The sequence below is a fragment of the Trichechus manatus genome, unplaced genomic scaffold (assembly GCF_000243295.1).
Source record: "Trichechus manatus latirostris isolate Lorelei unplaced genomic scaffold, TriManLat1.0 scaffold00078, whole genome shotgun sequence".
NCBI lineage: Eukaryota > Metazoa > Chordata > Mammalia > Sirenia > Trichechidae > Trichechus > Trichechus manatus.
In genome coordinates this window covers 12,341,746-12,364,141 of record NW_004444014.1, presented here as the reverse complement: position 1 = coordinate 12,364,141, position 22,396 = coordinate 12,341,746, and the positions used below count along the sequence as shown (strand labels likewise).

The 22,396-nt window shown below is 38.1% G+C and overlaps 2 protein-coding genes across 3 annotated transcripts in view; one reads left to right on the top strand and one right to left on the bottom strand.

Annotated features, from left to right (window-relative positions):
* The first annotated feature begins 356 nt into the window (after positions 1-356).
* CUNH18orf21 (chromosome unknown C18orf21 homolog) lies at positions 357-10,140 on the top strand. Its single transcript, XM_012556813.2, has 5 exons — positions 357-513; positions 614-636; positions 2,641-2,840; positions 5,834-6,033; positions 7,972-10,140. The coding sequence occupies exons 1-5, from the start codon at positions 437-439 to the stop codon at positions 8,126-8,128; spliced, it is 657 nt and encodes a 218-aa protein (XP_012412267.1). The 5' UTR covers positions 357-436; the 3' UTR covers positions 8,129-10,140.
* A 3,817-nt stretch (positions 10,141-13,957) lies between these two features.
* RPRD1A (regulation of nuclear pre-mRNA domain containing 1A) overlaps positions 13,958-22,396 on the bottom strand; it is a 74,315-nt gene continuing 65,876 nt past the window's right edge. For both annotated transcript variants that reach the window (XM_004380913.3, XM_023735443.1), the window contains exon 7: positions 13,958-22,182. In XM_004380913.3, coding sequence (XP_004380970.1) covers positions 22,033-22,182 — 150 coding nt within the window. In that variant the 3' untranslated portion in view covers positions 13,958-22,032. The remainder of the gene's footprint in view (positions 22,183-22,396) is intronic.

Genomic DNA, 22,396 nt, shown 5'->3' with positions numbered 1-22,396 from the left:
GTTTCTCCGCTCAGCCACGCTGAAGACAGCGCGCCCCCATTCCGCGCGCCCAAGTGAATACAAGGGCTCCGAATCTAGAGGGAGAAATGGCCTGTGAGGAAATGACAACAGGGGTAGAAGGGTAGGAAGACAGAGAGGCGGGCAGGACTCCGCGCCTCACTTTGTTACTCCTACCAAGTTTAGCTCCCTCTGCCCAAGCACAAGCTCTGATGCAGAATCCTACAGACTGTCCAAGGGGACAGGGCGGGGCCAAGGCCGAAGGGGCGGGGCCGAGGGCCGCCTCCTGGTTGGAGACGCCCGCCCGCAAAGCCGGCCGGGAAAGAAACCGGAACCTCTCAGCCGGCGGTGGCTGTTTCCAAAGGGAGCCTGGGTCTGAAGTCAAATGTGGCCATGCTGAGAAGCCCGCTTCCGGCGTCTCGTTATCTCATCGGCGTCTATGAGGCAAAAGCACTACCTTGAGGCTGCGGCTCGGAAACTACAAGCTAGCTGCCCGGGCCAAGCCCGTTATCTCCTGTAAGAGAAGGATGGGAGGGGAAGCGGGAAGCGGGAAGCGGGAGGCAAGCGGCGAAGAGGCGTTCCTTTGCCCCCTCACGAGTCTTTTTCTTTCTTCCAGCTGGGCGTACAGTTCATCAAACGGTAAGGAGAACACCTGCCCCAGTTGTGGATCAGGCTCCCGCCGTCCCGTTCCCCTCTATTCTGCTCAGCGCTTAGAATGATTTAAAGAGAAATCTGATTGATATGCTTTCTTCATAATACCCCCCAGCAGCTTCTCAGCAGATCCAGTCGGCCTTAAAATATATCCAAAAGCTAGCCCCTTGGCACCACATCCGTTGCCATCAACCTGGTCCAATCCCCTGTCTCGTCGATTAGTACAGCAGCTCCCATGCACTTCTAAAGTTTGTTTTCAACCCAGCAGCCAGAATGGTCCCTAAGCTAGATCATGTCACTTCCCTGCTGCAGACTCTCACATGGCTTCCAATCTGAGTAAAGGTGAAAATCCTTTAAAAGCACTACGAGGCTCTACATCATAGGCGCCCGTTAGCTCTCTCGGACCTGCACCCTTCTTTGTTCAATCAATTCCAGCCACGCTAGGCCTCCTCGCTCTTCTGTTTGAGGGCCTTTGCTGTTGCCCTTCCTTCTGCCTGGACTCTTGTCACATTATGTGCTTGGATTCCTTCCTCACTATCTTTTGGCCTCTGTGAAAATGTCCAATGAAACCTGGCTATCCTATTCAAAATTAAAGCAGCTCCATCACCATTTCGTATCCCCCTTTCCCGTCTAATGTTTTTTTTTCATCCCAGCTCTTAACATTTAATGTCGTTATATTACTTGTCTCCATGGATTTTTATCCTTTGTTCATTACTTTATCTCCAGCACCCAGAACAATTCCTGGCACATAATATTGTTGGGTACTGGTGGAGTCGGCTCCGACTGAGCCACACCGTGTGACAGAGTAGAACTACCCCATAGGGTTATCTTGGCTGTAGTCTTTACGGAGGCAGATCACCATGAGAGTCAATAAATCTGAATGAATTTTACATTTGGCAGAGGGAAGTTACAAGCATGGGCATGGTCCTCAGCTCTTCTGTTGAGCTGTTTTTTGCAATGCTGTACCTCTAGCACTTAGCACAGTGCTGAATAGTAGGTGCCCAGTAAATGTTCATTGAATAAATAGATGGAGTACTCACCTTCCTTTCCAGCCACATAGCCTTCAGACCCTTACCTTTCCCTAAATAGTCACGCTCTTTCTCTTTTTCACTGCACTTCTTTCTACCTGAAAGGCCTTTACCAACAGTAAGTGCCATCCCCAAATACAGGCACAATTTATATTCATCTGTCAAGCGGAAACCCTGGTGGTGTAGTGGTTAAGTGCTACAGCTGCTAACCAGAAGGTCAGCAGTTCGAATCCACCAGGCGCTCCTTGGAAACTCTATGTCAGTTTTACTCTGTCCTGTTTGGTCACTATGAGTTGGAATCGACTCGAGGGCAACGTTTTGTTTTTTGTTTTTTTGTATTTGTCAAGCCTCCTCTGTGAAATGTTTCTGGCTAGTCCATGCAGCGTTTAAGTTTCCAGGGCATTTTGACCTTATTCTGTTTTAGTTAGCCCTTACCAGTTTTATCTTCATTTGCCTAGGGTTCTCCCTAGAATGTGAGTTCTTTAATGACAGGAACTCATTCACTTCCATATATGTATCTCTACAGGCTAGCATGGTAGATGGTGAATGAATGCTTTCTTGATTGCATAAAATCAGATACATTTTAAGTTTGTTCACAGGGGCTACATGCAGGCAGAGCCCACCCCACAAACCACAAAATTATGCTAATCGTTCAAAACAGTTATTAACTGTGTAATGTTATTTTGTGATAAATGTGTTTGTACAATTGATGAGACAGAACAGCATTTTTTACACAGTACCAAAGAGTGGGACTTGCCTATATGTTGCTGAAAGCAGTGAATGGCTATTTTGCAAAATAAATTGTTGCCAATTTATCTTTTTATAAATTTTCATATTTTGTATTTGCTTAAGGAGAATGTGTATCTGCTCATATTGTCAGTATTTTTCACACAGTGTTGGTAAAGTTTGAAGTAATAGTATACTCTAATTTGCTGAATCATGAGTTTCATTCGTGTAATTTTAGATGCTAAGAACACTTTTGAAGAAACATGTCCATACTGTTTCCAGTTGTTGGTGTTGGATAACTCTCGAGTGCGCCTCAAACCCAAGCCCAAACTGACTCCCAAAATACAGAAACTTCTTAACCGAGAAGCAAAAAATTATACACTCAGTTTTAAAGAAGCAAAAATTGTGAAAAAGTACAAAGACTCCAAAAGCGTATTGGTAAGACTTTGGTTCCAGTATTGTGAATAAACCAGAATTTTCCTTTACTTAAAATAAGATTAGTTAAGAATCAGCCTGACTATAACTCAGAGATTTGTATTAGTCTATTTGGATTATCAAAATATATACATAAAAAAATCTTTCTAGCAATTACTGTTTCATTGGGAGCAAAGTTTATTTTTGTTTTTCACGATTACTCAGAACCAAACACCTTGAGCTTTCAAAATTGTTCTGAGATCTCATGTTGAACATGATTTTTTAAACACAATTACTGTCACGGATTTGAGAACAAATTATTTTCACAAATTTCTTGAGTTGACCAGTGTGACTTTACCTGAATTGCAGCTGTCACTATTTTTTCAGTAATGGCCCATTCTTCAAACAGTAGTAACTTGTATATGTAGGTACCAGTGTTATTTCTTTAGTCATTTCCCCCTCTATGTAAGACTGTGTATTTATATCCAACAAATGTTGACTGCATCTTGTATTCATTCACTAAAGATTTGAGGGTCTGCCATATGCCAAACAACAATAAGCACTGAGGATATAAAATGGAATAAAACAACCAAGATCAAATTACCTATAGTTGAAAGTATTAGCCCAAGAGACAGAAAGGGCCACAAAAACCAGACTTCATCAGCCTGAGACCAGAAGAACTAGATGGTGCCCAGCTCCCGCCAATGACCGCCCTGACAGGGAACACAACAGAGTCCCTGATGGAGCAGGAGAAAGGTGGGGTGAGAACTCAAATTCTAGTAAGAAGACCAGACTTAATGGTCTGACTGAGACTGGAGGAACCCCGGGAAGTATGGCCTCCGGGTTCTTTGTCAACCCAGAACTAAAACATTTTCCGAGGCCAACTCTTCAGACGAAGATTGGACTGGACTGTGGGACATAAAATGATACTTGTGAAGAGTGTGCTTCTTAGCTCAAGTAGATACATGAGACTAAACGGGCAGCTTCTGTCCGGAGGTGAGATGAGAAGGCAGAGAGGGTTAGGAGCTGGTTGAATGGACATGGGAAAAATCAGGGATGGAAAGGAGGAGTGTGCTGTCACAGTATAGGGAGAGCAGTTAGGGTCACGTAACAACGTATGTATAAATTTTTGTATAAGAGACTAGAAATGTAAACTTGCACTTAAACTACAATAATAAATTACCTATAGTTTACTGTATGGAGGCAACTATCAGATACATTTTATGTCCTGCATATCCTATTATGTTAACCATTCATCAAATATTCAGGTGTCTGCTTACTGCCAGGCACTATGCTGCGCATTGGATATTATGGCAGCTATGTCTGGCCCAAAACTACAATCAGTAATAACCTGGATTGAAAACTGTCATATTTAAGAGTTTACCAACATTGCACAAGTAAGTGAAGTGCATTTTTGTTTTTGTCATAAAATTGACTTTAAAGGAGAAGAGAATACTGAAGTGAGTAGAGTTCACCTTTCTTACTCCATGGAGAACTATTTTTCAAAAAACATTACTGCCACATGTGGAAAGTGTTCTTAAATGGAAGGTAATAAATGCTGTCTTACCAGTCTTGGCAGTTGTTGGAAGATGCCACTGCTTTGTTCATGTTTGCCTTTTACGGACAGTTGGTAAGATCCAGCAAGCATGCTTTGCCTAGCTCTGCCCTGGCCTTGGTATAGGCAGCAGCTAAAATAAGAACGTAAACTGCACTTGTCACCTATGACTGCATATATGAAGTATGATATCCTAATGGCTTATTTTATCCCTGCAAGATGGATGAAGCTGTTACTTCCTTCCAATGAGGGAAACTCCCTGAAAGTTTTATCTCTAGGGTACTCCTGTGGAAGAAAGAGGAACACAAGTGGCAGGTAGAGGGGAATGACACAAAGCAGGTACATGTTGTGGGCTAGGAGAGAGCTAGGTTAGAGAGAAGACCTGGATTCAAGTCCAGCTATGCTGCCTGCTGGCTGGATCTGCCTGGCAAGATGCTGAGTTCACTGTCTTCCAAGTTCCTGCCCTCATGAGGCTTACATTCTAATGTATTTTAATCAGAGATCAACTAAAAGGGTGCTGGTGTGTTTATTGATTTATTTTCATCTCTATCCAGCCTCTTTCCAAAAAGTGTAAGGCAACTTACACATAAACCTTTGATATATGCAGATTTCCATCTGCCGTTTCCTTTTATGAATATCAGAGAACTCAGCTAAAGCAGTTTGTAATTTGTGGAGGCGTGGGCTAAATCTTGTGTGTTGTGAGTCAGGTATGTAGAAGGAAGGCATTTAGCTAGAAAGTGGACCATTTCCTGAACAATGCTCTTAAAAAGAAAGTTAACCTCTAGAGCTAATGATAGAAGTGAACAAGTGTAAGAATGTGATACTTCCTTTTACTAGTTTTATAAATTAGACCTATACTTACAGAATTCTGTGTTTGAAGGGGGTCACTTAAATTTTCACTAATATTTTACCATGTTTTATTGCAAAAAAAAAAAAAAAAAAAGCTAAATGTCTAATGCATTATTTTCCGTACTATTACATAGAACATCCTTCTAGATATTAAAGGGTGTAATCCCAGTTTCTTCCACCATTTTCCCCAAACATTTTTACATTGAGAAATGTGAAATGCTATTTAATTAAATACAAATGTTTAGCCATTAATGATTTTATTGAATATTTTATAATTTTAAAAATGTGTTTTGTCTAATCCCTGCTGCTAGATTACAAGCTACCCCTGTAGTACCTGGGGAAACCTGGTGGTGCAGTGGTTAAGAGCTCAGCTGCAAACCAAAAGGTTGGAAGTTCAAATCTACCACCCGCTTCTTGGAAACCCTATGGGGTAGTTCTGCTGTGTCCTATAGGGTTGCTATTAGTCGGAATCGACTTGACGGCAACTGGTTTGGTTTTTTGGGTTTTTGGTAGTACCTGGTAAAGTCCTTAAATATATAAGAATTCAGTGAATATATGTTTTATTGGATTAAATTAGAAATTATAAGCCTGATATTTTTTCTTTTTATGGTAGCTGATTACTTGTAAAACATGCAACAGAACAGTTAAACATCATGGTAAAAGTAGAAGCTTTCTGTCATCATTGAAGAGCAGTCCTAGCACTCCTGTGACTAAACCCATCCTGAAGACACCAGCGAAAAAGACTCCAAGTTCTGCAAACCTAAATCATGACATGTCTGGTTCCAAAGCCAAGAGCCCTGCCTCGATTTTCAGGTATCTTATTAATTTTATTTGAATGGCCAATGTTAACTCTTAAGTATTTCTTCTATTTAATATACTCTCTTAAATGTACCATGAAGTTCAGGCCTTGCCTCCCCCACTACCCCTTTTTTAATCCATCCTCTTTTCTCTAATGTCATAAACTCCCATGTCTTCAGTTCTTACCTCAAAGTATATGACTTGCAGGTATATTCATTACTTCAAACCTCTGGGCCTGTTCCCAACTGTGTGCTAAATATAATCATCTCAGTCCCCTGTATGCCCAAAATTTAGTTCATCTTGTCCTCACAGCTACCCACTCAAACCTGCCCATCCAACCCTGAATTCCTTATTCTGTGAATGAACATACCCTTCTAGACATTCAGGCCCAATCCCTTGGTCCTTATCCAGGTGATTGCCAGTTTATCTGTTTTACTTACATAATATTTGCTTCTGTTCTCTCCTTTTTCTCCCTATTGCTGTTATCCTAGCTCAGGTCCTTATTCACCTTTTTCCCTGGTCTACTACAAAAATTTCCTAATGGGTCTTCCTACTTCTAGTTTCAAGCCCTTCTTATCTGATCATCTTCCTAAAGCACAACTCTGGTCTGAGGCCTTTGGTACCTCACTCTATAGCAAATAGACTAAATGCTCCAGCATGGCTTTTCAGCCCTCCTTACCTGGCACTGGTCTGTCTGCCTGTCTTACTTTGCCTTAATTTGTCCTATATGCCAGCAAAACTGAATCACTCACAGTATACTTTTCTGCTCTAAACCTTTGCTCTTGCTGTTTCATCTACCAGAAATTCCTGCAGAAATCTGATTGACTAGGGATTTGACAAATGAAACTGTTAACTATACAACTGGGCAAAATGTTTTGACTTTTAATAATCCTCAATAGTTTACTCACTATGGTAGTCGATAAATGTTAAATTTAATTCCATAGAAACTGAAAGGAATTTTGAAAAGTTTTGTTACAAAAGAGAAACTGAGTCTGGTAGTCTCTTGAACATAAATAACAAAACTCAGCAAGGACTAGACTGTCTCTGCTTATTGAATTGAGTTTTTGATACCAGCCTTGAAGTTTATAAAATTGAGTAAAGAATTAAATTTTCAAATCCAGTTTTCTGTTTTATTATTTTGATATTTAGTATAAGAATTCATAGAAGTTTCTACTTTATTGGATAAGTGTGATAAAAGATAATTTAGCTTATACTTAAAAGAAAAAGATCAGACATAATCCTTATTTTTCTTTCAAAGAGGTAGTTAATTTAAAAAGATATTTCACATTTATCATACAGATTGGAAACTGGAAGAGGGGTCAGACTGACAAACCCCAGATAAGGGTTCAGAAGGGATGAAACGGTTGGAGAGATGAAATAGAAAGAAAGAGGCACAAATACACACCAGATGGGGCATCATTTATTCAGCCGGTGTTTACTGAGTGCTTTTCTGGCACTATTCTAAGCTCTGAAATATACAATTAGTAGTACAAAGCATTTGCCCTTAATGGAGCTTACATTCTAGTGAGGAAGATACAATGGAATGGTACCTACATGTGTAGGTTGAGATCCTTCACTTTTGAGAATTGGTCTTGAGCTGTGAAGAAAGAACAGTATGTCGTTAAAATCCTTGCTTAGAATTATCATGAATCTTGATGTCAGATGTAAATGAAACTCAGACATGATGACACTTTATCTGCCTCCAGCCTTTTCTTTCAGGTGTACTAGAACCACCCAGTACACCTCCTAAATGTTGCATATAGCTAATTCAGTGAGGGAACTTAAGATGGGAATGACTGCTGAGGGAAATCCAGTACAGCCATTGCCCATATGTGGCCATAATACAGAAGGGTAGAAAATGCTTCTGGTAGCACTTATCTGGGCTGAGCAGGAAGAACACTTTAAATTTTCATTTGTCAGTATAACTAAGTGTGGTTTTATGTCTCTTTTCAGAACACCTGCATCTGGACAGTCAACACCCACTTTCTCTTCCTCAAAGAATATAAGCAAAACAAAGAAACATTTCTCTCAACTAAAAATGTTGCTTAGTCATCAAGAATCTCAAACGACTCCAAAGATGGACTTCAGAAATTTCTTGTCTTCTCTGTAAAGAATGGATTTTGAAAATAAGAAATGTCCTAGTGTAATTTCTGAAACTAAAGATAATCAGAAAACAATATGTTTAAATTTCATTTGTTCTTTGAATACATGAATATTTAGGTCCAAGAACAAACTTTTTCTTGGTGTCCTTCAGTGTTTATGGGGAAAAAATACCTCATTGGAATGAACAGCTGAAACCTGCTTACCTCCTAGTCAGTGTTAAAAAAATATATGAGAGGTCCTCGGAAGTAGTAAAGATATATACAGATATAGAGTGGTATTCTTATATTCCCCTTCCTTAATAAGTTTTCATTATTTATGTCATTTTCTTTCTAAGGAAATTGAGACCTTTCTGAGAGGGTCTGCGAACTTGGGAAGCTTTCTTCCGGGTATCTATAGCCTTACTGCTAATTCAGAAAAAGGATTAAGTGTATGTGTCCTTATGTTCCCACAATCATCTGTATAACTATCAGTAAGAGCTGAACATTACTCCTAGTACAAAAGTAAATATCTGGGACATTCTTGATTATATATGATTTAATAAGATACAGAAATTTTCATTTTTTACAATTTTCTTTTGTTTCTATAGTAATATTTCACCTTAAGTGACATTTTAATTTGCTCTGGTGAAGACTTATTTCTAGGTCTAAAAATTATGTCCGACCACAACATAGTAACAGTTTTGCTATCTTAAATCTTTTTTGGAACATAGATACACTTTTATTTTTAATGAGAAGCTAGGGTTGTATTCAACCTATCTTTTAAAAAGCTCTTTAAATAAATGATTTAGATACGTTGAACTATAATCTGTTTCTAAGCCTCTCTGCTTCTTAAAAGTTTCAAATTTTCTTTCTTTCTGGTTTGGCAAACTGTAGCAGACCAAGGTTAACCAGCTGGTCTTATGTTAGTGTGAAGTGAAATTATGCTAACTGATGGCCAGCACCAGAGAGGGATGGCGAGGGTCACCATTATGAATGTCTTTAGACTGTGAGCCACAGGCTGCGGGGGCCAGGCCTTACCTTCGTATCCACAGCATCTTGTTCAATGTCTAGGTCATGACAGATGCTTTACCTTTTTGTTTAACTTCTCACAAAAACGTGTTTCTTTCAAATTCTCTTGCTCTTCAGCTTGCTTGCCTTCTCCCTGATCACCAGAGGTCATAGTGATCTCTGCTGTTCTCAGACTGTCTTATTTTCTCTCTAGTGTTGGGCCTTTGCACATGCTTTTCTTTTAGGACTCATCTTCGTGATTGCCCCCCACCCCAACCCCACAGTATGGTGACCATGTCATTTCCTGTTTCTCATTGCCTCCTCAATTACATGTGAGCTCTGTCAGGCTTGGGTGATCTCACTTGTGAGCCTCAGCACCTCGTCTGTTACCCAGCACACAGCACATGTTCTGTAAATATTCCTAAGCTACTACATTTAAATTTGAATTCCACTGGCTCCACACCAGGTTTAGAAGTAAGGTCCTTTCTGGTCAGTGACTAGAAAGCAGATAAAAGGTGTAGCAAAAATAGGAACTTCTAGGTGGGGTGTTTATCACATTACCTTAGTTGCTAATGAAGACGCCATGAATTCTTGATTGTTTCTAGTCTGTTTGGCAGAGGGTCTTTGGACATCTCTAAAGAGAATATTAGAATTATAGTGTGGAGCTAAAAGTGTAAAACTCTAAGAAGGAAACAGGAGTAAATTTTCGTAACTTTGGATTAGGCAATGATTTCTTAGATATGACACCAAAAGCACAAGCAACAAAAGAAAACAGATAAACCAGACATCAAAATTTAAAACTTGTGTTTCAGTGAATGTCAAGAAAGTGAAGACAACCTACAAAATTAAAGAAAATATTTGTAGATCATGCATCTAAAAAGGCACTTGTACCTAGAATTATAACAAATTTTTACAACTCAATAATGAAAAGACAAAAAATGGACAAAGGGTCTGAATAGATAGTTCTCCAAAGAAGATATGTAAATGACAAACAAGCACATGAAAAGATGCCCAATATTATTAGTCATTAGGGAAATGGAAATCAAAATCACAATGAGATAATACTTCATACCCACTAGGGTGGCTAAAGGAAAAAATACAGTAGCAAGTGTTGGCGAGGATGTATAAAAATGAGGGTAATAACTACCTACCTCATGAAGAGGTAAGGACTCAATGAGATGGTACATGAAAAATAGAAGAGTAGATGGTATATTAAGTGCTTAACCAGTTTGTGCTATAATCATCAATCAACAAATCTAAAATATAAATATCAAATCTGATAGTAAAACCACTAGAGGAAAAAGAGCCCGTGGTGGCTATCCTTTGAATACATGCCACTAATGACTTAGGCAAATTGTTCTGAGATATTTGTAATCATCTTTTAGTTGTGATTATATTATACTTGTCCAAAACATCTTTAGCCCAGGTGTTCAAGTTCATGTTCAACTCAAGGCGGTATGGTGTTCTAACAACTGATGGACTTACTTTGGTGGCTGTTTTCACCTACCGTCTTTTCTTGAGGTAACATGTAGGTACTGGAGGTTGGTCTGAGCTATAAATTCACTTCATGAAATGCAGAAAATCCAAGTGGCTCAATATCCAATGGTATGTACAAGTGGTCCTTCCAGGCTCAGTTTGGTCCTCCTGTAATGACTCAGTGCAAGATTTATATACACAAGTTTCTCTGAAATTCCAGTGGTCTTTTACTTTTCTCAAGGATAGAAATTGTAGCAACAGTTTTAGAATTGACTTTTTTTTTTATAAACTGGGCATCCCAAAATGTTAGAAATTCTGGACACAATTATCAATTGTCATCAAGGTTAACAGAATGTAATAGTACAGGTGTTTAAAGTATACAGTTTTCAATATATTCAATTCATCTTTATTAAGTCCTTTAAAAACTTATCTTGATACGATAACTTTAAAATTGATCTTTTTGGGCCTATCAGTTTTTTTAAGAGAAATCTTCTTAATTTAACATAAGCTACAGGGGGTGGAGACAAGATGGCAGACTAGTCAGACACACTAAGCCATCCCGCTGCAACAAAGACCCAAAAAACCAAGTAAAACAGATACAGATGTCAATCCTGGAACCCTGAACCTTAAGTGAACGGATAAAGTATTAGATGGGAAGACACTGAAAAGAAGAAACTGATAGAAAAAAGCAGAAGAGTAGAGATACGGAGTGCAGGTTCCCAAGCAAACAGCATGACACAGTGTGGCCATCTTGGAATACAGCCAACAACCCCACACAAAGAATGCAGAAAGTCACCTTCACAAAATTCCCAACAGGAGATAGTGCTGAGGACTGGCCCTGCCTACCCAGACAAGGTGATGAGAACTATCGTGCCCACAGATGAGCAAGTAACAAAGCACGCCCAGCCCACCTGCCCAGACACAACCAAAAAAGCAGACTGAAACAAACAAACCTACAATCAATAAAGAAAATAATACCTGAATATCTCAGAGACAGCAGATAACACCAGGACATACAAAAAAGGTCTATGTTCAAAACTCTTTCCGATAGCACAAATCCTTTTTTGGAAAAATAAAAAAAAAGATTAAAGTAGACAGGTTAAAAGGTACCATAGATAAAAGCTAACACTTGCCTAGGTAAATATTTAAAATTTTAATCCTCAACTTCCATTACTACCACATCCCAGAGTTCAAATTTTAAAAATCTACTCTATCTTCTGCTGTCTCTTCTTCAAATCCCTGACTTTTTGATAACTGGAAATATAAAGGAGCAACTTAGTGGCAGTATGGCTGGCTTCATACTTTGTTTAAAAATTCTGACTTGGACTTTTGGGTTTCAGGGTAGCACACTCCTTTGCTAAGATATCACTAAGTGCTACGTTGTTTCATCATATCAATTCAATAAGAATTTCACTCCAAGTACAGTTCTAAGATACACCACCTTGTCTAGAATAAAAGTCCCCATTAGAGACAACAGTTTACCTTAAATATCCCTGGCATACCAATTCTAATTCTTAAGAATTCATAAATTTCCTGGCTACAGTCATAACATATACACATCAAATATGCTAATATCCTTACTAGGCACTTCCTTGAAAGCTACAGAATGTAGCTAAATTCACACAAGGAAGAAAAGCACTCAGGCTAGTAAGGCTTAGTTTTTACCTGGAAGAATCTGATAACTTCAACTAATATGTGAACCTTCAGGTTCATGGGTGGTGCAAATGGTTAACACGCTCAGCTTCTAATCGAAAGGTTGGCAATTTGAGTCCATCCGGAGGCACCTTGGAAGAAAGCCCTAGTGATTTACTTCAGAAAAATCAGCCACAGAAAACCACTGAAAAGTAGAAGCACAGTTCTATTCTGACACACACAGCATGGCCATGAGTCACGGTCGACTTGACGGCAACCCCCACCCCCCGCCCCAGTTCATAAAGGGGGAGCTATTAACTCCAATAAAAGCAGGAAAATAGCACATTCCAATTAGTCCTTAGATCAAGTCTTTCACTGTGAACAGAACCCTCACTCAAGTCTTCATCTCTAAGGTCCAGGTTCTGGGAGAAATAGCCAAAGCTGGGTGAGGGATGCTTCTCCAAGAACTCGAATATTTTGCTTCAGGAAGTACAGCGCTGGCTATTGCCTCAGAGACTTTACACAGCCAGAAATGGCACTCCTCACATTATATGGGTTGACACATTGACACTAGATGTGCCCAAGAGTAAACCTAGCAGTCGGAGCAGCAAGTAGTAGTAGTGTGGTTCCAGTCTGAAGTTCAGACAGACAGACACAAGCAGTATGCTCCACTCTCCCTCTGTCAAATACAGTCAATTCCAGTCATGGCACTACAAAAGTGAAATAAATCAGACTGCACATCATGTTTCGTTTTCATCTGCTGTGGTCTTTATTTTACTGGTTGATACTTTAACAATTGTCACAAGAGATTTCAGATATGGAGTCAGGTTTTAAGAAGCTAAACAGCATGTTCTAACCATCACAACATTTTATATAGCATCAACAAAATAAAAAAATTATACCACCTTTTTAGTCACAGAGGAAAAATACATAGCTTTTTTCAAAGTAACAGTTCTAAAGAAAGCTTGTGATTGTTTGGCCCAAGTATCACATGCACTGAGATCAGGCAACTACATTGCTCTTTAAAGTGTCACCCTTCTTTCCAACAGGCCTACCCTAACCTTAGCCATGTTATTCAACATGAGTAAGATTTAACACCTTCAGACTTCCGAACAGCAAAGAGCAGTAACAGCACTTTTTATGGTGCTTTATAGTTTGCAAAAAGTATGTTTATATATACACTATCTCATTGAAATTTAATGTTCATTTAATTCATCCGTATTGTTGAGACAGGTAAAGAATACATTTAAAAAAATTTCCTTGTTTATTCAACCCATGGTCAATCAATCAACCTTCGGAGATGAGTTCAAATGTAATTCATACTTTCTATAAAGCTCTATGCAACTATTCCCGACAGACATCAACCATTCTTTCCTCAGTGTTCTGTAACATTTTTTTTACACGATTGGTACAGAACTTATAATACTGCAATATAGTCAGTATCTGTCTCCCGTGTTAGATTCTGAGTTCTGTAAGGACAGAGCTGTATCTTACACATCGTTGAATTCTCTCAGCTCTCTGGTATATGCCTGCCACATATTAAAAGCTCAACATATTCATTCAACAAACAACATTAAAACTGATTGCTGTATAAATGGACAAGAGGTGCTTATTTAGATACCATGTGTCACTATTAATTAGACTTCTGACAACTTAAAAAAAAAAAAAAAACCTCTTTGCTGTCAAGGTGATTCCAACTCAGAGATCCCACAGGACAGAACAGAACTGCCCCATAGGGTTTCCAAGGCTGTAAATCTTTACGAAAGCAGACTGCCACATCTTTTTCCTGCGGAGCAGCTGGTGGGCTTGAACTGCTGACCTTTCAGTTAGCAGCCAAGTGCTTTAACCACTGCGCCAAGCTGAGGAAGAGTTTTTGGAAGGGGTATCCTTGGGAAACTACCAATTCTGAGAACACATTCCTCTTATTGGTCAGTATAGTTCAGTTGGCACAATTTTTGAAACTTCAAGCAACCCATCAAGCTTTTCACCTGGACAGCAATGTATTTCATTCCTATTCTAACTGGTGGTGGCTGCCTGGAGGCCACATTCAGGCTTCACAGAATTAGTAATATATGTCATAAGCAAGAGTCAGAGAAACTTATGAAAAAAAGGGCAGGTATGACATATACTTGTCATCCCTGCTCTAAAAGGAATGTGGTAGGAGTTGAGACATACTGAATACTTGCAGAGTTCTTTGATACACTATTTTCCAAGATCAGAAGATGATAGAATTTTGAGTTGAGAACAAACTTTGCAGGCTCTTGTTGATAACTCTAGATGGCATGTCTGTCTAGGGAGTAAAATATTTTATCTTTTAGTCTGAAGACCTCTGCAAACAATTACTGAAGCCATTTTTCAATTTTATCCTTTACAAAATGAAGTAAATTGTGCAGAAGCATTCTTAAAGGACATAAAACACAAATTACAATTTCATTAAGTAGCATACAGTGACGTCTATATTCCTCTAACATTGCATTTTAATAACAAATGAGGTTTCTAGCATAGTACAAAGAAGTTATAAAGTGCTTACAGGATGCTATCTATATCCATGCAACACATGGAGTATTAAGATAACAAGGATGGAAACCAAATCAAAGTTCAAAAACAGAAATGAAAGAGGAGTATTTTAACCATATGATGTTTAATAATGGCTCTAACATTCTAGAATAAAGGTAACTATTTAGAATTATAAAATGACAGAAAATAAGCACTTAGGAAATCCTCTCATTCTGTCTAAACTCATTATAGTATTCGAAGGTTATTACTGTTGTTGTCGTTGTTGTGTGCCATCAAGTCGATTCCGACTCATAGCGACCCTAAAGGACAGAGTAGAACTGCTCCACAGGGTTTCCAAGGAGCGCCTGGTGGATTCCAACTGCCCACCTTTTGGTTAGCAGCCGAGCTCTTACCTACTGCACCACCAGAGCTTCCAGGTTATTATTAGCTGCCAAAAATATATCTTGTGAATATTTTATTTAACATAGGGCTGTGATTAAATAACATTTGAAAATAAAATTGCATACCTGCTTCCCTGGGGTATCTTCATTAGCAACTGTTTCACTGTAAAACTACAAGGATTTTCAAACAAATTTAAATAACATAGAGGTTTTCTTTTTTAAAAATTCATAGTGAAAACACTTTCTCTATATTTCTCTACTTAAATATTTTTTCAAAGTGACATGCTTTAAAAGAGATATGAGTCCTTTAAAAATAAGGTTTTTCTAACTCGAAGCTCTATGCCATGTTGCAAAAACTGCTGGTTAAGAGAAAGTTACATTTTAATCAACCAATAGGCTCAGTCACTAGCAATTAGCTTCCCATTTGTTCCTAATGGAGTAAATTAGGCCCACGTGGAACAGACAGCGCTTTATGCTGTTAACGTAAAATTTTACTGCAACTGTATAATTGCTCTGGTCCCATCAATGCATATATAAAAGCAATAAAGCAAAGAGAAAGGAACTAGAAGTTCCTGTCTTCCTTCTGCTAGCAAAAAACATGGAGAGACCAGCAACTCAAGCAGGGAGAATACTAAGCACCAATGACATTTTGCCTTTAACTAGGGCGTTCCTGGGTATCTGCTAGATAAAGTTACAAGGAACTGGACATGAAGCTAGTCTGTGGTCCTGCAGAGCCCAAACACCAGCTTGAAAGAAGAATGAAAATACAGTTTAATTTCCCTCAGTTAAGCACACTCCAGCTGCAAGCTGGATGCCCAAATCACAAAACCGCAAGCAATGCACCATTTCCCACCTTACAGCAGTTTAACTAAATTACACACAAGAGATCTTAAAAAGAGTAAGATAGCATCATGAGCACTCAGCTGGTAAAAACACAAGATTTTATATCTTAAATATCAAGAGCTGAGAAAAGACAATAGATCAATACTAGTATTTTGAAAAAGCCATATACTAATGCATGATTTAAATCTTTTCAAACTTCTTTCATTTAACTTGTACTTTCATAAGTAAAATGAAATATTCTTGACAGAACAAACAAATCCGACTTTATAAAAACAGATATAACTAACCAAACGACAGCTAAACAACTGTATTTTTATAGCTATAACTGAATAAGCTAATGGCTGTGAATAACAATTTCATTTAATCAAAATTTTTAATTTTGTACCTTTCCATAAGGCATGAAATTCAAATGTGATGTGTGTAATTCTAAAATTCACTGTACATTCTACTTTAGTCAATAATCTATCAAAAAGAGCAAAATCTAGTTCCCATCAATTTTTTGATGATAAAAATGTTTTTTATATCATTAAAAAACCAGCAACAAATCACATGAAATTCACAATTAAAATGGCTTAATCTCTGGTAGTATAATTATACCAAGTGATAATGAGTCTTTCAGTAATGCAGATGATGGTCCGAACTGCATTTCCATTCCTCTTTCACTCTACCATTCTCAGAAGAATTATGAGACATGTACTAGGCAATGAAATGAATTAAGAAAATATGGAAGAACTTCTCAGGGTGCAGGGCATAAGGTTTATAATAGATGACATAAGGCAAATGAAAAGCATTTCTTGGCTTATCAGAAAGGCACCCTATTATAATTGCTTCAGCTGGACCAAGTTCTTTCACTCCCTCTAAAGGTTTCCCACACATGAGAAGACATCTACTGGAGGTAAAGTATTGGATGCCTGCAACTGTGATGCCTAGAACAGACCAAAAACTTACATGTGAATCAGAATTACCTACAGAACTTGTTAAAAAGACATACTGCTGGTCCCCGCCCCCAGAATTTCTGATTCAGTAGGTTTGGGGTCTGAGAATTTATACTTCTAACAAGTTCCCTGCTGCTGGCCTAAGGAACCACTGGCTTAGAAGAAATAGGCTAGTTTATAAATTCTAAAAATTGTCACTGTATTCCACTCCCATGAGATGTAAACTCTTTGAGAACAAAAACGCAGGTGAGTAATCTCTGTATACCATCAAAAGCCTTAACACCATGCCTTAAACACAGTAGTACTCATTAAATGTTGTCTAGAATATCTCTATCAATAGCTCATTTTAACTCTGCTGTTATGTGAATACAAGCAATTGCTTTGAAAGAACAATTCACTGTAACATTTTTCCATAAGTAGTGCTTATCTAGCTAAGACCTTGCTTTTGAATTTGAATATTTGCATGTTATTTTACTATAACCTGACGTTATACAAAAGGTGGACTTGGTGACAGAAGAGGCTCTGCACAACATATCAATATTAAGAGGCAGCATCAAGTAGTGATTATGGAGCACAGGGTCAGGAGCCAAATTGCCTGGGTCTGAATCCCAGTATGACCATTTGACTTGTTCAGGGTCACACACAGTACTTAACACTGTGTCTCAGTTTTCCCACATGTAAAATTGAAATAATCAGAGTACCTGTCACAAAGGACATGTGAAGTGCTATAACAGCTCCTGGTGCACAGTAAGTACTGTATGTGTGTTAGCTCCATTATATGTTATAGATTATAATTTGCTTTGTAGGGCATTGTTTTTCAAAGTGCAGTCCATCAGAATCATCTGGCTAGCTTGTTTAAAATGCAGATTTCTGAATCTATCCCAAATGTTCTAAAATAGAATCTCTGGACATAGGATCCAAGAATCTGTTCTAACGAACAATCTTGAGGCTTCTCACACACTGTACAAAGCCTACTAGTGCAGAGAGGGTAAAAGTGGGATGGGGATGGGAAACACCTGAGTTCAGATAAAATGTTCAAATGCCACCCAGGACTGGAAAACAAAGGGCAATGACCAGAGGACTATCTCCCAAACTTTCTAGATAAGAATCACCTGGATGACAGGAACTTGTGACTCAGTAGATATATGCCCTTCTTGCAAATACTCCAAGTGAGTTTTATCAAAGCAGTTTGGCAAACACTGTCCTAGAGGTTACCATGGATTTCTAGTACTCCCCAATTTTGTTTTAAATTCAAGGTGTGGCGACAGGACTCATGCTCCAGAAGTTCAAGGTACCAAGTAAATTTGTTTACTCGAAAGCACTTAAGCACTACTGAGCAATAGGTCATAAAATAAGATGCTGTCTTGTTCTCTGCCCGTAAGAAACTTACTATATAATGAACTGTAAAATCCATACTTTATTACCTTATTACCTAGAATGGCTTAAATATTTTATACTGTGAAGCAAGCCATGGACTTCATAGTCTAGAGTAGTGGTTGTCAAAATGTGGTCCCTAAATCCAGTGGCATCAGCATCAATGTGTTAGAAATGCAAACTGTCTGGCCTGACCCCAGCCAGACCTACTGTATCAGAAGTTCTGAGAATCGGGCCCCGCAATCTGTATTTTAATAAGCCGTCCAGGTGACAACCATGCTTGCTCAAGTTTGGGAATCACCAGCCAAGCAACAGGAATCTCCTTCAGCAGTTTCTCTACTGTAAGGATGCTGAATACTGCCAGTACTTTGCTTCCCTTCCAGTCCATTAATCTTTCCCCTCTCCACCCCACAGCCAATTAATCAGATTCGCAAAAATAACCTACACATTTCAAAAAGAACATAAAACTTTATTAAGAACATCTTATACTGTCATCAGATACAGCCAAAGAAAAAGGGGTAAACAAACAGAGACTTCATCTTCCCGTGTGCTACTGCCACTTCAGAACACACTTGTATGGATGGCTGGAATTATACTTGGCAACAAATGCTTGTATAAATAAATTCAGTAACACGATGTTCCCTTTCTACACAGAGAAGAACTGGGTTTACACTTTAAGAAGCTTTGATATAGTGCAACAACTATGAAACAAGACATCTTTAGGAGCTACTTCTTAATAGAATACAAAGCAGTTTAGTAGTTTCATGTTATTTCACATAACGCTAATTTTTTAGAAAGGAAACTTCAGAAAGAACATTTTAACTTTCCCAATTAATTCATTTGTACTTTTGAGTATTTTCTCTCTAAAGTTTTCTCAGAACAGTTCACTGACTATACGTTAACAGGTGAATTGCTCATCTACAGTGACAACTGACAGCCTAGTTTTGTTCCTTCAATTTTGTAAATCAAGATGATCAGGGCAGCACAGCTTTTGCTGATTATGAAGGATTTCTTATAGAAAAACCCTGACTCAGAGTGCATGTGAGAAGTGGTACCAAAACAGCTGCATCTGGAGTGGTTTTCCTAGAAGAAGAGGCTGGCTAGAGTACAGCTGATCTTCTCAGACTCCTGGGTTTCCCCACGTGGTTCTTTTACTTACTGTAGTGATGGAAGGAGCAAAGAGAGCACCAGACAATCTGCTCAAACTGCCACTCCAGAAAGCTCTCTGCACGGTTTGTGGAGGAAGAGTGATGATAACCATCAAACCACAGTACCTCTACTGCAAGTTTGGTGACAAGCTTTTGTCTTGAAGAGCCAGGCCAAATTGCACTCAAGATGCATGATTTGCCTCAGGTACACAAGAGAGAAAATGCTCATGATTTAATCCTATTTCATGAGAAAGTATAGTCTTCCTTTTAGGAATGAAGACTACTTACTGCTAAGGCTTACCATGTTAACGATTATAAGGCTGAAAACATGACTTTTAAACTAGACCACACTGTCTGTTATTTATAGTTAGTGGAATATCAGTCATGGGGTGGGACTGAGGGTGGGTTTCAGGTTCTTGAGTACTATCACTTTATCACAAAACCCATCAAGCTCTTTAAAAAAATAATGCATTTTTATCATAAATATTTAGAGCAGATACTGGCATTAAAATCAGTATCTAAGTCAGAAGTCTGCCTTAAACAGTGAAAATATTTCAATAAACTCCTAATAGATTTCAAATCTCCCCAGGAGTATACAGCTTACAAATTAGTTTTAAAAGGAAAAAAGTATTTTGAATGGATAAGTCGCCACTTTAGCAAATCATAAATAAGGTCAAGATGTTGAAAATAAGTTGACATAGTAACAAATTTTGTTTTCACATTAATAAAGGACTAACTTGGTATACTTTTATAATAGGTTACAAAGGTTTTATAATTGTGCATTTGTTACTTTCCCATGCTGTATCTTTTTCATCTGTTTCTACACTTCAGGACAGACCTACATAATACAAGCAAACCCAACTTGAGATACACCAATGTGTGAATCTGGCTCCTACACGTCATTTCCTTAATTAGGCCAACGTTACAAATGGCGGCCAGGATCTACTATTGTCAATTTGTCAACCACATTATAAGTTAAGTAAATTCATGGATAAGTGGATTAGGTTCCCAGATGAGCTTTCTGTGGTAGTGTCCACAGGCAACTTACTATTGTTTCAGTGAGAAAATGTGCTCCGAGTCCTGAAAGCTAAGTAAAAAAACTTCAGAATATAGCCCACATCTAGATGGAGACTACTTACATGTGCCACTGTTTTGAGGAGAGGCCAAATTGTTAATAGCACTGTTTCCAGAACTACTGTCTATTAAAAATAAACGTTTACCTTCTCCTTCACATGAAAATTCATTTTAACTGTATCTTCTTGTAATGAGGAAGAAACAGTGAAGCCATTCAGACTAGTGACACATAGTTGGTTTTCAGATTTAAAAGGAGAAGTATCATTGACTATTCTAAGTTGAATCTGCCTACAACAAAAAGAAATGTCTAATATGTAAAGCAACAATGAAAAAAATATTTATCCTAAGTCATTATCGGATACAAAAACACTGCTTAATGATGTGCCTTAAAAAGAAAGCATGAGAGCATGCAACTGCTCTAACACACAGGGTTAGAAATAAAAGGTAAAAGTACATGTGTTTTGGTAATTCTGAATATACAAATATAAAATTTACTAGATCTACCCTGTAGTGTAGCACTGCTTAATTTCCAAACTTACAGTCATTCAAAAACCTTGAGGAAGCATTAAAAATGTTCCACGCTACTTTACTGAATGTTACTGAATATTATGTTCTTGAGCTATTGAGAGCTAAAAATACTATTGTTTTTAAAGCTATGTGGCTAAGGGAGTAATAAAAGTATCATTATTATTATTTTAAATCCCATAGATGGCCTTATGTTCAAGGGATCAATTATGTTAAAAGGAGGCTGACTTGACAAATACATATCAGTTCCAGAGTCAAAGGTATCCTTTTGGTACAGTGTCAAAATTTATTAACATTTCCAAAGCATTTTCATATTAATCTACTCAAGTAATTCTAAACAGTTTAATCAAGGAAGTCCCTATTTAATACTCTATTTTTTCTACACTAGTAGTTGCAATGGAATCCCTACAGTGCTACTGTAGAAAAGGCTTGCCAGCCTTTGATCCAATCCTCAAAGTGACTTCCATGTTTAGTGTTAAATTACTGACCTCTAGGGAATAAGGAATCAAAGGCATTGACAGGCACAGAACTGATATTTTGTTTGGGAAGAAGGGTGAAGATTAAGTTAGAACATTTAGTCCCCTCTACAATCAAGTCCTAACTACACCATAATAAAGTCTCACCCATTCCTGATTAGTTGTTCCCCTTTATAAATTACATAGCATACAGTGATTAGATACTGAAGAAAGTAAAGAAAACCATTCGAAAACACATGAAGAATTAGAATCATGGAATTTCTCACAAGGCCCTGGATCAAAAAAATTTACAAAAAGATCTTTTGAAAATAATCACTATTTGGAGCTTATTAATCCACAGAGATCATCACATTGTTTAAACTAAGCCATGTTAACTTACCAATAAAATAGTAAACAAACCAACATTTTAAACAATTTTATAAATTACTCACTTCTTTTGTTAGTGTCACTCTCTCAACAATATACAAAAATAATGCTACAGGACTATCCACCTAACCTGTCTCCATTTCTTGCAAAGTCCTGGAGCTCTGAAAAGAGACTGGTCATCAGTCTTCACTGTAGATGTCCCCCGCAAAAGGCAGGTGCATGTGGCTTCCAGTGACATTGGGCAATCGAGATAAGTCTGGCAGGCTCTGGATCCGGGACCTGAGTTCTTTGCGTACCAGGGAAACTCTGGCTAATTTGCGCTTATATTCCTGTAACATTAAACCACTTTCATTAGCATTCTGGGGGTTCAGAGAAGAGCTATCTAGCTAACACTGCATAAAATCAGGTACTGCACTCAGTTAATGCCAAATAAAAAAGGTTATTACGATATAAGTTTTAGGATCAAAAGATGGGCTTTAGAAATCTATAACTAGGTAAACTATTATTATTACAAAACCCCACAATTCTTAGCTGTCGTTTCTC

Coding starts and splice junctions, on each gene's coding strand:
- CUNH18orf21 (XM_012556813.2), top strand. CDS start 437: ATGAGGCAAAAGCACTACCTTGAGGCTGCGGCTCGGAAACTACAAGCT. Junction 637..2,640: donor GGCGTACAGTTCATCAAACG/GTAAGGAGAACA, acceptor GTGTAATTTTAG/ATGCTAAGAACACTTTTGAA. Junction 6,034..7,971: donor AGCCCTGCCTCGATTTTCAG/GTATCTTATTAA, acceptor GTCTCTTTTCAG/AACACCTGCATCTGGACAGT.